General features: G+C 38.6%; 1 protein-coding gene across 1 annotated transcript in view; it reads right to left on the minus strand.

Moving 5' to 3' along the window:
• TRPA1 (transient receptor potential cation channel subfamily A member 1) overlaps nucleotides 1-16374 on the minus strand; it is a 140461-nt gene that overhangs the window by 111466 nt on the left and 12621 nt on the right. Inside the window, exon 3 of the mRNA XM_082259330.1 lies at nucleotides 4896-5071. Coding sequence (XP_082115456.1) covers nucleotides 4896-5071 — 176 coding nt within the window. The remainder of the gene's footprint in view (nucleotides 1-4895; nucleotides 5072-16374) is intronic.

Genomic DNA, 16374 nt, shown 5'->3' on the forward strand with positions numbered 1-16374 from the left:
GTCTAATAAAGCTCTTTGGAAAAAAAATGCAAATAATACAATATACAGTACATATAATATATATATATATATATATATATATATATATATATATATATATATATATGTGTATATGTATATATATATATATATATATATATATATATATATATATATATATATATATATATATATATTTATATTAGTATTAGAACGCAAATTATTCAAGTCGTGCCAAATAGAACTGAGATTTAAATTCAAGTCGACCCAGTGCAGATATTGTTTTTCTTTTTATGGTGTTTTTTGGTGTATCTTTTTTTTATATATAAAACATCAAATAACAGTAAAATACACCAACAAAACCACTCTTTACATTACAGGTGTTATTTTCAAACCTTTCCCACAACTGTTGCCAAAGAAACCTCAAATAACAACAAACTACATGCAAAACATACACAAGAATATTTAGTGCTATTTGCCCCTAAATGAATTAGGCAAGGGAAGGATGCATCAATTGAATATTAAAACACCAGATGTGAATTACAAGGAAAAAAATAAACTTCCGTTATTTATCAAACTAAATCCTCATTTTTACTGTCTTGTCAATTGTATTATGTACTATTACATTTGCCAGACTCCTGAATTTAATGCCTAATCAATTTTAACAGGGGAACTATTCTAGTGTTGTACGCACATACATTTGAGTATTTATAAAGTGCTAAGAACTTAGTGTGTAGAGTATGCTATGCACTAACCATATAGTTTAATTTAGACGTTAGCTAAAGTACACGCAGGGCAGGTGATTTAATAAAGTGGTTGTGACAAAGGTCAGAAATATTGAATTTATTTATTTATTTTTTTGTTTTATAAAATTGATAAGAGCTGGTTCACACTACCACTACCAGAAAGTCGCCCGTGACTTGAAGAGACTTGTTTAGAGACTTGGAAGAGACTTGGAAGAGACTTGGAAGAGACTTGTGCACTACTTTGAAGAGACAGGCGACTTTGTCTGTGGGGAATGCCTGGCTAATCTCTTTCTTCTTCCTGGAAAGTCTGATAACAAGTCGTGTCAATTAAGATAAGGAGGCAACTCCCATTGAAGTATATGGGACAGTCGGACCACAGGTCGCTTCAAAGTAGTACAGGACCCTTTTCTGAAGTCGGAGCAACTTCAGTAGTGCCAATTAAGACAGCACTGATTGATTAACATTGCTTTTGTTATGTCAAGCTACCTGGGGCAACACAAGTTGCCTCACAAGTCGTGCTAGTGTGAATGGGCTCTAAATCTCTTATTTGAATGCAATGTGTAACGCAGTCAACCTAACTACATAATTTGGTTTGTAAGTTCCTGTGTCCCCACAGGGAGTAGGATTTGTGGCTCCCCCAGTAAGGAGCGCATACATTTTTGTATCCTGCTTGAGGATAGATGCAGACGGAAGGTGTGTGACTGAATTAAAAGTACCACAGATAACAATGAAGGGGGGGAGACTGTTCAGACTTTTCTTCAATGTTGGACAGAGGAGATCATGGGTGCAAGTCTCCTTAGGTGACTAGAAAATGCATGAACTGCTGAGACACATTTTGCTTTCTGAATTGCTGGGCCTTTAGTTCTGAGTGGCTTCTGTGTGGCTCTTCTCCGTTCTTCCTTCAACTGCGGCTTGTACGAAGCTGAGGCCAAGATACACAGCCCTCCGTGAACCTGCGATGGGTTTGGGAAGGACATCGGCCCTCTGGACTTCCTTTCCTTTGCCACATGGCCTGTACTTCCCCCACGGAGGCCGCTGTTGACTGGTGAGTCCCTGAACCCTTGCTGTGCCTATTGCTGCCCGTCCGTCATTGTGCCTTGATTGTGATTCTGGATTCTTCTGTACCAACTTGTGGCCTGTGTACTGGCTTGTATCCTTGATGTGCCAAGGACCTAATCCCCTGTGCCCTGCCTGTGTTGAGAACTTACCGCCCTGTTGTGCCAACCCTGTTCTATGTGCCGAGGACTTAATGCCCTGTGTCCAGTCTGGATACCCTGATGCCAAGACCCCCACATCCATTACTCAGGACAGTTGAACTTCTGCAGCAGGAGTCTGTGAACCCTTCCACCTCTTATCGCCCCTGCTGCTACAATTCCGAAGAGCATTTCCCTGGCTGTGTCTTGTTGCCCTGTGAATTGTGACCTTTTTGAGGTGCTATATCCCCACTCCATGGACTGTTACCCCTTGCTACTGCCCTGAATGTCATCTCCCCTTTAGGGGCCATACAGCTGCCTGTGAACTGTTTTGTCTGCGCAGTGTCTACAGCCACCCCTTGAACTCTCTATCCATGCCCTGCCCATTGCTACTCCGAGAACTGGTTATCCATGCTGTGCCGTACTACCACTCTGAGGACCTGTTTTCCCCTTGCCTGCTCTGCCTGGGGCCCTGTGGACCGTTCCCCCAAACGGTGTCATCCTACTGCTCAGAGGATCACTGCCCCTTGTTGTGCCTTCTCATTACCATGTAAACTGTTCTCCCGTGGTGCCCCACTGTGACTTTGTGAACTGCTTAGCTGCTGCATGCTCATTGCTTCCCTTTGGACTGATTAACTGTGCAGTGGCTCAACACTGCCCCCCCCCCAAGTCTCCCGATAGGCGCTGTGCGCCGGGTTCCTTGGGATTTGCCACTGTGGGCTCTCTCTCTGCACTTCTAGTTCGTCGCAGTAGTAATAAATGTTAATTAAGCTTACTGAATGAAGTGAAGCCTTCAGATTTAAAATTATTTGTAACACAAATATTTCAAGACTAAATTCACCTTTTTTTTTTTTTTAAATCTAACTCTCCTATGTATGCTAAGCTTTCTTTGATTTTGAGAACAAGGCCTAACCTTGGCCCTTGCTATATTTCTTAGAAAGCTTCAGAGACTCCCTGGTGTAGATTTGGGATGGAGAAACCAGTAAAGCACAGGAAGGAATTTACCAGCTGACCTCATTTACCCATCAACTATGTTCTCACAGCATTCCCAGAATCTCTCCACGTGTGCATTTGCCTGGCTTCCCCAGTGTCCCTTCAGATGGGTTCAGGCTGCGTGCAAAACTCTCTGGGGCCTCATGCAGCCCACCGAACACCCCTGTGCAAGGGTCTGCCTGATTGGATACAGAGTGGTTGGATAGACATGTGTCCTCCTATTATATGGTTTTGGTAAATCTAAAGGAGATTTATAGAGATTGTACATTCATATTGTATAGTGCATGGTCACATTTATACACCTAAGATTACCTAGTTGCACTTTTAGTGTCAAAAATTGTTAACAGCACACCAAACACAGAAGCAAACACACATTTTGCCACATGAAAAAACAGGTGACAAATGCAGTAAAAAACACGCACCACGCTAAAATATGCAATGAGTTACTTTGCCTCGTGTAGCGCAGACCATTGTAATCAACAGGCTGTCCTATGTGTGTCACTGGAAAAACAAGCCAATAAACATGCGCTCCCACTACTCTAAGTGTAAGTGGGGCCTGAAAGTGAAATTGGTGTGTTTACATAAGAACAATTAGGCTCCATTTACATCTGTGTGTTTCCAAACGCATGGCAAACTGCACAGAAAATGCACGCTTTGCCATTCGTTTCAGAAACACGCTGCATTGTGCTTGTTTTGTCATTACATGAAATTAGGTCTTTCTTTTTGGTGAATGGGATTCCGATTTTAAGTGGATTCACATATGACTTCTGGTTTTTTGGAATAGTATTACACACAGGTGGGGATTTAACACTGATAATATTAATGGCTGTACCAAAAGTAATGCAAAAGTCTGCATACATTTTTTATTAACTGAGACACTGAGTTTTTGACAAAGGAGGAGTGTAGACTGTTCAGCATGCACAAAAGGCTACAGATGACATCATTGACAAGAATCTTGTCTACAGATGACATCTTTGACAAAAATTGCTCTTGTCAGTGGTGTCATCTACCTAAGCATTCTTGAGCCTTTTGTGGATGTTAAACAGTCTGCACTCCTCCTTTATCAATAACTCAATGATGACACACATTGCTTCTGCTAAGAATCCATTATTTACCTGCAGTGAAAAAGAAGAAAATTTACCATAGAGGAAGTGTTACTTTACCAGCATGTGAAATTTTGAAGGACCTGTGTAAGGTAATAGCAAAGTTGGGCCCACTTTTGCATGGTGCAGAATGCAGAACAGCAATCTATATTTTATGTAAATAATAACTCTGACACTAATAGTATGGTGTAATTGGCCGCGGCCATTTATTAAACCAATACATAACATGTGGGATATAACAAATTCTTGATACTTATTAGTCCAGCCAAAAAGCTCGAACTAAACCAATTGTACTACCAATAACAATGTAGAACATGTAGCTCAGCCAAAAACTTGAGCTACCCGTTAACATATAATATCCCCCATAACACAAATAAAGCCGCAACAGCATTAAGGGTGGGAGGGAGGGACAAATTTTTCTGCTTCTCTCCCGCTAACTGTTGGACTAATGTAATGTTCCTCTTTTTTATAGAGAATTCCTCAATGCTCTAGGTTTCAATTACCACCAATTACAGTAAGTAAAATCAATTTTAACCAATGGATTCAACTGTGTTAACTGACCAATTGTATAACTCCCTTAAAGGACCAATCATACTTATTTAGTTTGACCAATGACTTAACTGAATATTTCTAAACTGTTTTGTGTCATGCCTCTGCCCCATGCATGCAGAGTGGGTACAGTTTGACCCACCCTGCATATTTATTACTTTTGGCCCTCGTGTATTGAACATACAGGTCTTTGATTTTTGCCATGCAAATGCTGCTTATTCTAAGAAAGGTTTAACATCCTATTGTATATACAGTACATAATGATGGATGATACCGCTTAATGCAATTGTCAATTACTAAACATAACAGTAGCTTCTTGTGGTATTTCTTACCTCCACTATACGGTTATGATGCAGTTGAATGGCCAGATGAATTGGAGCCAGTCTATAAAAGTTCAGCAAGTTCGGGTTAGCTCCTCTGCTTAAAAGAATTCTGACACTGTCCACCTGGTTTTTAAATATAGCCCAGTGGAGTGCTGTACCTCCTTTAACATCCTGAGCATTGAGAACTGCAAACAAAACAGATAATTAGTATATATATTATTGCTGAATATATAACAATGCCTATTGTGGGCATATAACTGGTAGTAAACACAAACTTTACTTGTGTAGAATTTGCATGGTGCATAAAAAAATACTTTAATGTTATTTATCTCCATGGTATTATATTACATCAGAAGCCTTTCACCCCAATAAAAATATTTAAGGACATATTCCAGTTGAACATAAACATATGTCATTCAAATAAAGAAGGCAAATTATTTTTGCAATGTACAGTCTCTTTAAACTTTATCCTTGCATTAATCTTGTACCAGAGCTGTGTGCATTGCAACTTCCTATCCTCACTGTCAACCCAGTCTTTCAAAACTACCTCTTTCTGTTCCTGTATGTTTCTAGCTGTGTCCACTAAAAAACATGGGGCCTGCATGTATCTTAAAGCCAACCTGACCATGGATAACTGTACTGCGCAAAGCCCAGTCCCTCTTGTTGGGAATAGAGAGAGTGATCAAAAAAAGCATGTTTTTGATGCAATTGAGCTATTCATAAATACACCCACTGCAGGTTTTGCTCTGCCTTTTACATTCAAAAATCTATTTATTTAAAAAAAAAATGTCAGTACTAAATATTTTCTCATAGGTCTTATTCAGACTGGAACATTTCTTGAGGACTGAATATAACTGATGATCAGTGATGGGAATAACGGCGTTACTTTTTACAGTAATGTCCCCTATAATACTGTATACTGCCCTAACCTGCCCCTATAATACTGTATACTACCTTAACTTGCCCCTATAATACTGTATACTGCCCTAACCTGCCCCTATAATACCCTATACTGTCCTAACCTGCCCCTATTATACCCTATACTTTTAACATATTTATTATTGGGGGGCATCCAAATTATTTGACATTTTTTTTTTTAGTAACGCTATAGTTATTTCACTGGTAAATAGTTACTTTTTTAATGATGTAACTCAGTTACTAACTCAGTTACTTTTTGTGAAAAGTAACTAGTAGCTATAACTAATTATTTTTTTAAGTAACATGCCCAACACTGCTGATGATACAGCAAGCAGTTGGAGAGACATTTGCATAGAGAGTTACATAGCACAGTCTTCAGGATGAACTCTTCTATTGGCTTTGTTAGATGCTCTCTGAATTCTTGCTTCACTGGATTACAAACGATTTAAGACTTAAGTAAATTGAACAGATTTTATGATTTTTGAATAGTTTCAGTATTGATAAGCTAGCATTATTTGTATTTATTTTCAATTGTTTTGTGACCCTGCTCCTTTAAGTACATTAAGGTTCATATCAATTTATTAGCCCAAATGAGTGTATAGAGCTTTACATCCATTATTTTAGGGTCAATTTGTTCATATTTACAGTTGCAGGCTCCTTTATCTATCTAAGATTTAAGAACACCACCTCAAATTAACAGGAGGAGAGTGGAAAGTTCAAAACCTATCTTAGAAAGTATTATTTGCCAAAAGAGTAGTTGATGTATGCAATATATATATACAGTGGTGATTGAAAGTTTTGGCACTCCAGGTAAAAATTTGTATTAATGTGCATAAAGAAGCCAAGGAAAGATGGAAAAATCTCCAAAAGGCATCAAATTACAGATTAGACATTCTTATAATATGTCAACAAAATTGAGATTTTATTTCCATCATTGACACTTTCAAAATTATACTTCTTATCTTCAAATACATGGTTAAGCCGTGCCCTGAGGAAACATATCTTGGCCTAATTTCAATGTGACTAATACATTTTTTGGGTGATCGGTTGTAACTACTGATTATTTTAAGATTGTACAAATTAAGGTTTTTGGAGTCAAATGAGGCACCATTGGGAGGGACAATGGATACCCATTAACCCTACCAATACACCAGTGCCACATCCCAAAAGCAATTGATGTTTAAGTCATAAAGGGGTTTGATCCATAGTTTTATGGACTTTATAGCCACATCTCCAACAGATAAGTAAATATGCTTTAAGAATGTAACTGTCCTCTTCTCTTGATACATTTAGCATTAGCAGAGTGAAAAATTTGCAGCTCTCCTTCCCCCAGGTAAAAAAAAAAATATATCTTCATTAATTACCACCCCCTTATTAGCATCCCCTAAGAATTAAACCCTCACCTACCTAAAAATGTAACAATTAAAAACAGAAACTGAGCATTTAACACTTCTCTGCCACAGCCCCTCTCTCCATACAACTCATACTTAACTTTTAGTCTGTTGCATAACCAATCATAACCCTAACACTTGGCCTAACCAGTTATAGGATCCATTTACATTTAAAAACCCTCCTCCCTCCACTGCACCTTTAGGACCAAGCTAGGCCCCAAATTAGGTCCGAACACTTATTAAGCCTTTTCTGATAGGTCCCATGTTAAGATCATATAGCACCAATATCTCAGTGCTACAAGAAGCACTAGGCGATGATTTGTCTATTTTGCTCTGACCATTACTCTCCTCCTCCATTATAAATAACCACGTGACCACAGGTTGGAGCTAAAGGGCCATAGCAGCCTTTTATCAACAAACTGTATACATAGCAGGTAAATAACACGTTAAACCCAGTTTTTTAATATTCTCCAATGCAGCTTTCCTCCGACTGAAGACTTCCTGAGGCCCCTAGCTTGACCTCTCCCTGTAGCTCCACCCCTTCCTGGCCAAAACACCAATTAAAAGCCCCACCACTTATATTTTCTATCGTATTGGGCTGAAAACCCCTCCTTGTCTCAAACCCCTTTAACCCCTGTCATGCCGGCCCTCCGTCCATGTCTCTTCTCTCCTTTACTCCGGGCCTCTCTTTAGTACTCTAGCATTTTATCATTTAACATATATTGCAGAAAGTTTAAAGGACATATCAAAGACCACTCCAAAAAAGAATAGATTGTCTTGAAAATTGTTTGATTTGAAAATTGCTTCATATTTATGAAATTAAGCTAATTATAGATGAATAGACAGATTAGCCCTGACCATGAACCTAAATGTGTAACTCCAGCTTCTTTTTGTTGATTTCTTGGTTTTCATAAAGAGGAACAAGTACAATTAAAGTCCACATATCTAATGTACACAATAATCAGTCGTGCATTAAGAGGAAACTAAGGAGCAAACCCATGGCACATGTAAAACCCAGCCAAGTCTTGATGTAATATAGTGCTGTATTTTCACATTTTCAGCATAACTTTTAGAGATGCTCCACATAGGACTGCATCTTCTTACCAGTTTTTCTGTGCTCTAAAAATGTCCCACTTCCAGCATACTGTAGTGTTGGATAGTTTGGAGGTGAACATAAGGAGGTGAATTTAAATATGCATATTACAATACATTACAGTATGCCCTTCTGTTTTCAGCTTGGGAATGTATGACTTATATTCAAAGAATCCAAAACAGAAAGTTACAGGTCACTAATGGCCATTGAGATTGCAGAAAGGGGTAGAGCTAATAAATGCAGCAAAGGTAATTATACAATCAATACAAGGATGTGTCTATGTTGAATCTTTTTAAATACCAGATTTTCATGTTTGCTGAAAGTACCTTAAATTCCATTTAAATCCTAGCAGTGCAATATATACTTTAAAATGTATTTTTCTTGATGATCCTGCAAATAAAACACCTCCTGTTCTAGGTTGGCTGAGCTAACTCCTCCACTGTATATATGAAACGGAGCCATGGTTGTCATCTATGTTGGATTTCAAACACATCTACCTTTGTTCAACTTTATTACACAATTACATAGAGGATTATGAAATTAATAGTTTATGGACCAAAATATTTTATTTTGCTTTCAATGCAGCTCACATGAAGTGAATTTCTGGCAAATCTCTCCTAAAAATGTTTTTATGCTGAAAAATAAAAACAAATGCAGACCTAATATCCAAGGACTGGTATGCAGCAATATATTGCATTTTGTTTTTGGGTTTAGTTATTCTTTAATCTATAGGTTTGCCAAATGCCAATATTTAATAAAGGGATGTCTATTGCTATAATAACTTGGTATATATTCTAAGTATAAATATTCAGTCCTGTTTTACGGTGTTAGCATCAACCTGACACAAGCCTGGACAATTAAAAGTGATAATATAATAAAAAATTAAATAAAAGGTTGACAAGATTACCTCCAGTAAAAAAAAACAACAGCAGCCCCGGATATAGGTAGCTGGTGTTGTATGCAAATCTCAATGTTTCTGTAAAAGGCAAACTTGACTAGGGATGCACCGAAATTTCGGCCACCGAAACTTTCGGCCGAAAATGGGCCTATCCCATTTCGGCTGAAAATGGGTTAAAAATGCCGAAATTAACGATCTGTGCATTAATGAACTAACAGACCGGGCGGGAGGGAGGGCGGGCGAGCGGCCGCTAATAGCTGTCACTATGTGAGTCTTAACTTCTCTTCAATTCCCTGTCAGCGGCACGATGTACATGAATTAACTGACACTCCGGGCGGGGGGAGCGGCCGCTAATAGATATAACTATGTGATCCTTCACTTCCCTGTCAACGGGACTGTGTGTGAATGAACTGAAAGCCGCACAACCGGTTGAAGATGCAAAAAGTTAAAATCCAAATTTATTTTGCAGGCAAAAAGATAAAATCATCCAAGATGAAACCAAAACAGTCGGAGACATGGGGGGGGGGAAAGGGGAGCACGGCGGTTGACGCGTTTCACGGAGTCTTCCGCTTAGTCGTAACCATGCTGTACAATACAAGACACTGCTATATATAGAGGAAAAGGCATTTCAAATAACATGTACCTCCCAGAATGTGCTTGATTGAGCCCACACAGCTGCAGATACTAAATCCCAATTAAGGGCACACAAACAGCCCAGCAGGAATTGTATGTTTGTTTTTGCTTCACCTTTTGTCCAAAAACGCATAGCAAAAAAGTTCTATAAATGCATATGCGAAAAAGCTTTCAATAAAAATAAGGAAAAAACAGTAATGATAATATAAAAAGACAGCTGGTAGAAGCCAAAAAACGAACAAAAACAAAGTAAAGGGAGAAAAGAAAAAAGAAAAACGAAGGGAAAAAAACAAAGGGAAAAAAAAAAGGGGGAAAAAAGAAAAAAACAAGAAAAAGAAAAAAGAAAGACAAAGAAAAAGAAAACAGTAAAACGGAAGCATATAGATGTGTTCATACCCAGATGGAACTATGGTATAAAAAGAAATGGTGTATAATATAGTCATGAAGAGCATATATGTGTAAATATATAAGTGGTACACATAAAAATAATAAATGTGTAACCACAAACACATACATCACGTCCATATAGCATATGAAACAAATAGATAAATGGGGGGGGGGGGGGAATTGTACACATATGTAATAGGTATGAGCACAACCCCCAAAAACGTATAACCCCATCCATTGAGTGGTATATCTGCAACTGTGTTCACATACATAGGGCAATCCACCCAATCGAAAGAATATAAAAATAACCAATGAGATATGTAAGAACACTAAACATTACCATAAAAATAATAATAAATACATAAATGCATAAACATAGAAGTCCTGTGTGTCTTTATCAGCATAATGGTATTATTATCCCCTATAAAGATATAAAAATAGGGACATTTAAATGGATATATACCCAAGACATTGGTAACGTCTCAGGCATATCCCACATCGATCTAACAAAAAAAAAAAAAAATTATATATATATATATATATGCTTACGTGTACATGTCGACTTAGATCATATTGAACACAGAGTATAGCATGCACATGTGTGAACCACCGTGCATATAGCACAATCAATATCCATAAAGAAATCAGCCACACATTGCATAAATATATAGCCATGGAGGCAAGCCGAACGGAACAACATGCATATATATCGAAGAACACATGCATTCCAAAAAAAAAAAAAAGATGCAGAAACCGAAATGGGACAAAAGGGAAGGAGAAATGAGGAGAAAAAAAAAAAAAAAAAGGGAGAAAAGAAGAAACAAAGAAACACTAAGACATAGAATGGTCGATCAAAGAAACATGTACCATGTATGCGTATGGGATACAGGTAGCCCTCTCTGTATCTATAGTTAAATGTATGTACCCACGAATAGATACATGAATCATTACTGGGAATAAAAGTGAGTAACATCCCATTCAAAGTTTAAACCGCCAGGTAAGCGGGTCTGGAGTTTATGAATCCAGAAAACCTCCCGCTTACACAGAAGGCGGAACACATCGCCCCCTCTTACAGGAGCAACCACACGTTCGATCACTTGGACCGATATCAAAGACAGATCACCGTCATGTTCTGAATTAAAATGTCGGGCCACAAATCCACATTGGATTTCCTTAATCTGACATCACTAAGGTGTTCCCTAAATCTGTCTTTAAGTTTTCGTGTGGTGCGACCCACATATTGTACAAAACATTCTCTGCAAGTAATGAGATAAATAAGGTATGTAGTGTTACAATTAAAAAACCTGTTGATTTTGTATGTTTTGTTCTCAATAGAGGATTGAAAGTGAACACCCCCTAGAATATGGGGACATGTAATGCAGTCCTTAGCCCCACATCGGAAATTACCTTTCAGATGCAACCATGTTTCTGATGTATTTTTAATTGTAGTGCTAAACAGACTTGGGGATAACTGGTTTCCCAGTGTTTTGGCCCTCTTGGCGACAATATTCACTCCTCCCTCTAAGATCCTGGCACAGTCCTTATCACCATACAGAATGGGAATATGTTTATTGATAATTTGTTTGATCCTGTTAAATTCCAAACTGTATGGGATGGTGAGATTAATGGAGCCATTATTGCCAGAAGTCTTAGATTCATTGAAATGTCTCTTTGGTGTAAGGAGGCTTTTCCTGTCCCTATTAAGAGCAATAGAGTATGCCCTGTCAAGGGTCCATTTTGGATAACCCCTAGCCAAAAAGCGTCTATACAAAAGTGCTGACTCTTTATTGAAAACGTCCAAGTCACTGCATATCCTTCTGATACGAAGGAATTGACCTACCGGTATACCCTTTCGAGTATGAAATGGGTGACTGGAGTCAGCATGTAACAAATTGTTACCAGCTGAGGGTTTCCTATATAGGCTAGTGACCACCTGATTTTGTCGATGCTCAAGGGTAACATCTAGGAAATCAATCCTATCAACATTGAATTGGCCAGTAAATGCCAGATTGTAATCATTGCGATTAAGATATTCCAAAAATAGGTCAAAAGGAAGGCCTTGTCTAGTGATAAAGATCAAATCATCTATATAACGAAAGAATATGACAATTTGATTCCTGTAGGGGTTACTATCTCCAAAAATGTGGACCCTCTCCCACCACCCCATGTAAAGGTTGGCCAGGGAGGGTGAAAAAATAGCCCCCATGGCTGCCCCACACTTCTGGAGATAGTAAACCCCATCAAACATGAAATAATTGTGCCCAAGGAGGTATTCCAAGACCTCCAAAATGTATGCCTTGGCCACCTCAGCCAGATCAGTATAGTGGGTAAGTGAAAAATGTACAGCTACTAGAGCTAGATTGTGGGGAATCGAAGAGTAGAGACTCACTACATCACAAGTCATCCACTGGTAATCTGGCTGCCAACAAATCTCACTGGTGATATTTAAGAGGTGCATAGTATCTCTTAGGTAACTGGGTAGAGTGTGCACAATGGGTTGAAGCTGGCCATCAAGCCACTCTCCCAGTCGTTCATTGAGAGACCCGATGCCAGCGACAATGGGCCTCCCCCAAACCGGGCGTGCCCCCTTGTGCACCTTAGGGAGGTGATGAAAAATTGGGGTGATGGGATATTCCGGTATCAGTTTATCAAACTCCTTAGGGGTAAGGATACCCATAGAGGCACCTCTATCAATAAGCTCTCGCAAAATGGCTCTGAACCTATTCAAGGGGTCACCACTTAGTCTTATATATGTATCCGTATCAGACAATTGCCTGAGAGCTTCCATTTTGTATTCACCTTTGTCTAATATGACTACCGATCCCCCTTTATCCGCATTCCTAATAACAATAGAGTCATCCTCCATCAAAGATATTAAAGCATTCCTTTCCTGTACATTCAGATTGTCATTTCTCACCTGTACCTTATTGGGAACCATTTGTTTCAGTTCAAAAATGTCCTCTTTGATTCGTTTTTGAAAGGTGTCCATCTGGGGTACCCGTGACTGAACAGGATAAAAATATGAGGGTACTTTGAATGAAACTTTGTTGACATTATCCTCTTTCTCCTGTACAGCATCTCGATTTTCCATCATTAAGTCCTCCAGATCGATGGTCGCACAATGTTCTCTAAAAGATCTCGGTGATTCTGGGCCATTATCCCCCAATATTGTCACAGGTTGATCCACACCCAAACCATTGTCCACATCCTGAGAAACCTGTAAAGCTGTATCATCCTCCAGAAAATGCTTGCGTAAGGTCAAGTTCCGGACAAATTTATTAATATCCAAGATCGTGGAAAACGGATCGAAATGTGTATGAGGGCAAAAGTTCAATCCTTTCGATAAAAGGCTCAATTCCCCCACGGTTAGGATCTTTTGTGATGGATTAATCACATTGTTGCTTGTCTCATCCTCATGTTTTATTTCCTCTGAGCTCGCAATGAATAGTGGTGATCCCGTTGGCCTCCGGTGCTTCTTTCCTCCCCTCCTTGTTTTCTTTGCTGTTTTTTCTTTTTCTGGGGCTTTTTCTCCCTTCTCTGACCATTTTTTGAAAAAGGGGTATTGTACGGTGTACCTCCTGATCTAGGGAGTTGAGCATGATCAGGAGAGCTATCCGAGCCAGGTGTACCATAGGGACTCTCTATGACGCTTGTTTCTGGATCGGAAAAGCTCACTCTTTTCTTAAATTGGTGGTGATTCCATCGCTGCGATTTTTTCCACACATATACATTGTCCATTTCATAATCCACTTTATCACGCTGAAACTTTTCTTTTTTGCCTTTCATGATCTCCTTTTCTAATTTGTCAGTTCTAGCACTGAGATTCTGATCAAACTCCGAAAATGAAGGCAAATCTTTAAAAGTGGATAGCTCCTGTTGTAACATTGTTATATCCTCTTGTAGCTTTTTTAATTCCAGGGTTCTAGATGTTATGATTATTTTCATTAGTTCAATAGAACAAGTAGAAAGAGTATCTGTCCACAATTTTTTAAGATCCTGGTTGAAAAGATCAAATGTTGGAAATTTCTTAATTCTCAAGCCACGAGGGATACGCTGAACCTCTACATACTCCGCAAGCGTAGTTTTCTCCCAATAGGCTTTAATCTCTTTAATTATTAGTTTTTCCAGTTTTTCTTTCGTTATATAGATGATTTGATCTTTATCACTAGACAAGGCCTTCCTTTTGACCTATTTTTGGAATATCTTAATCGCAATGATTACAATCTGGCATTTACTGGCCAATTCAATGTTGATAGGATTGATTTCCTAGATGTTACCCTTGAGCATCGACAAAATCAGGTGGTCACTAGCCTATATAGGAAACCCTCAGCTGGTAACAATTTGTTACATGCTGACTCCAGTCACCCATTTCATACTCGAAAGGGTATACCGGTAGGTCAATTCCTTCGTATCAGAAGGATATGCAGTGACTTGGACGTTTTCAATAAAGAGTCAGCACTTTTGTATAGACGCTTTTTGGCTAGGGGTTATCCAAAATGGACCCTTGACAGGGCATACTCTATTGCCCTTAATAGGGACAGGAAAAGCCTCCTTACACCAAAGAGACATTTCAATGAATCTAAGACTTCTGGCAATAATGGCTCCATTAATCTCACCATCCCATACAGTTTGGAATTTAACAGGATCAAACAAATTATCAATAAACATATTCCCATTCTGTATGGTGATAAGGACTGTGCCAGGATCTTAGAGGGAGGAGTGAATATTGTCGCCAAGAGGGCCAAAACACTGGGAAACCAGTTATCCCCAAGTCTGTTTAGCACTACAATTAAAAATACATCAGAAACATGGTTGCATCTGAAAGGTAATTTCCGATGTGGGGCTAAGGACTGCATTACATGTCCCCATATTCTAGGGGGTGTTCACTTTCAATCCTCTATTGAGAACAAAACATACAAAATCAACAGGTTTTTTAATTGTAACACTACATACCTTATTTATCTCATTACTTGCAGAGAATGTTTTGTACAATATGTGGGTCGCACCACACGAAAACTTAAAGACAGATTTAGGGAACACCTTAGTGATGTCAGATTGAGGAAATCCACGAATGTGGCCCGACATTTTAATTCAGAACATGACGGTGATCTGTCTTTGATATCGGTCCAAGTGATCGAACGTGTGGTTGCTCCTGTAAGAGGGGGCGATGTGTTCCGCCTTCTGTGTAAGCGGGAGGTTTTCTGGATTCATAAACTCCAGACCCGCTTACCTGGCGGTTTAAACTTTGAATGGGATGTTACTCACTTTTATTCCCAGTAATGATTCATGTATCTATTCGTGGGTACATACATTTAACTATAGATACAGAGAGGGCTACCTGTATCCCATACGCATACATGGTACATGTTTCTTTGATCGACCATTCTATGTCTTAGTGTTTCTTTGTTTCTTCTTTTCTCCCTTTTTTTTTTTTTTTCCTCCTCATTTCTCCTTCCCTTTTGTCCCATTTCGGTCTCTGCATCTTTTTTTTTTTTTTGGAATGCATGTGTTCTTCGATATATATGCATGTTGTTCCGTTCGGCTTGCCTCCATGGCTATATATTTATGCAATGTGTGGCTGATTTCTTTATGGATATTGATTGTGCTATATGCACGGTGGTTCACACATGTGCATGCTATACTCTGTGTTCAATATGATCTAAGTCGACATGTACACGTAAGCATATATATATATATATATAATTTTTTTTTTTTTTTGTTAGATCGATGTGGGATATGCCTGAGACGTTACCAATGTCTTGGGTATATATCCATTTAAATGTCCCTATTTTTATATCTTTATAGGGGATAATAATACCATTATGCTGATAAAGACACACAGGACTTCTATGTTTATGCATTTATGTATTTATTATTATTTTTATGGTAATGTTTAGTGTTCTTACATATCTCATTGGTTATTTTTATATTCTTTCGATTGGGTGGATTGCCCTATGTATGTGAACACAGTTGCAGATATACCACTCAATGGATGGGGTTATACGTTTTTGGGGGTTGTGCTCATACCTATTACATATGTGTACAATTCCTCCCCCCCCCCCCATTTATCTATTTGTTTCATATGCTATATGGACGTGATGTATGTGTTTGTGGTTACACATTTATTATTTTTATGTGTACCACTTATATATTTACACATATATGCTC

The sequence above is a fragment of the Pelophylax lessonae genome (genome assembly GCF_965119305.1).
Source record: "Pelophylax lessonae genome assembly, chromosome: 5".
NCBI lineage: Eukaryota > Metazoa > Chordata > Amphibia > Anura > Ranidae > Pelophylax > Pelophylax lessonae.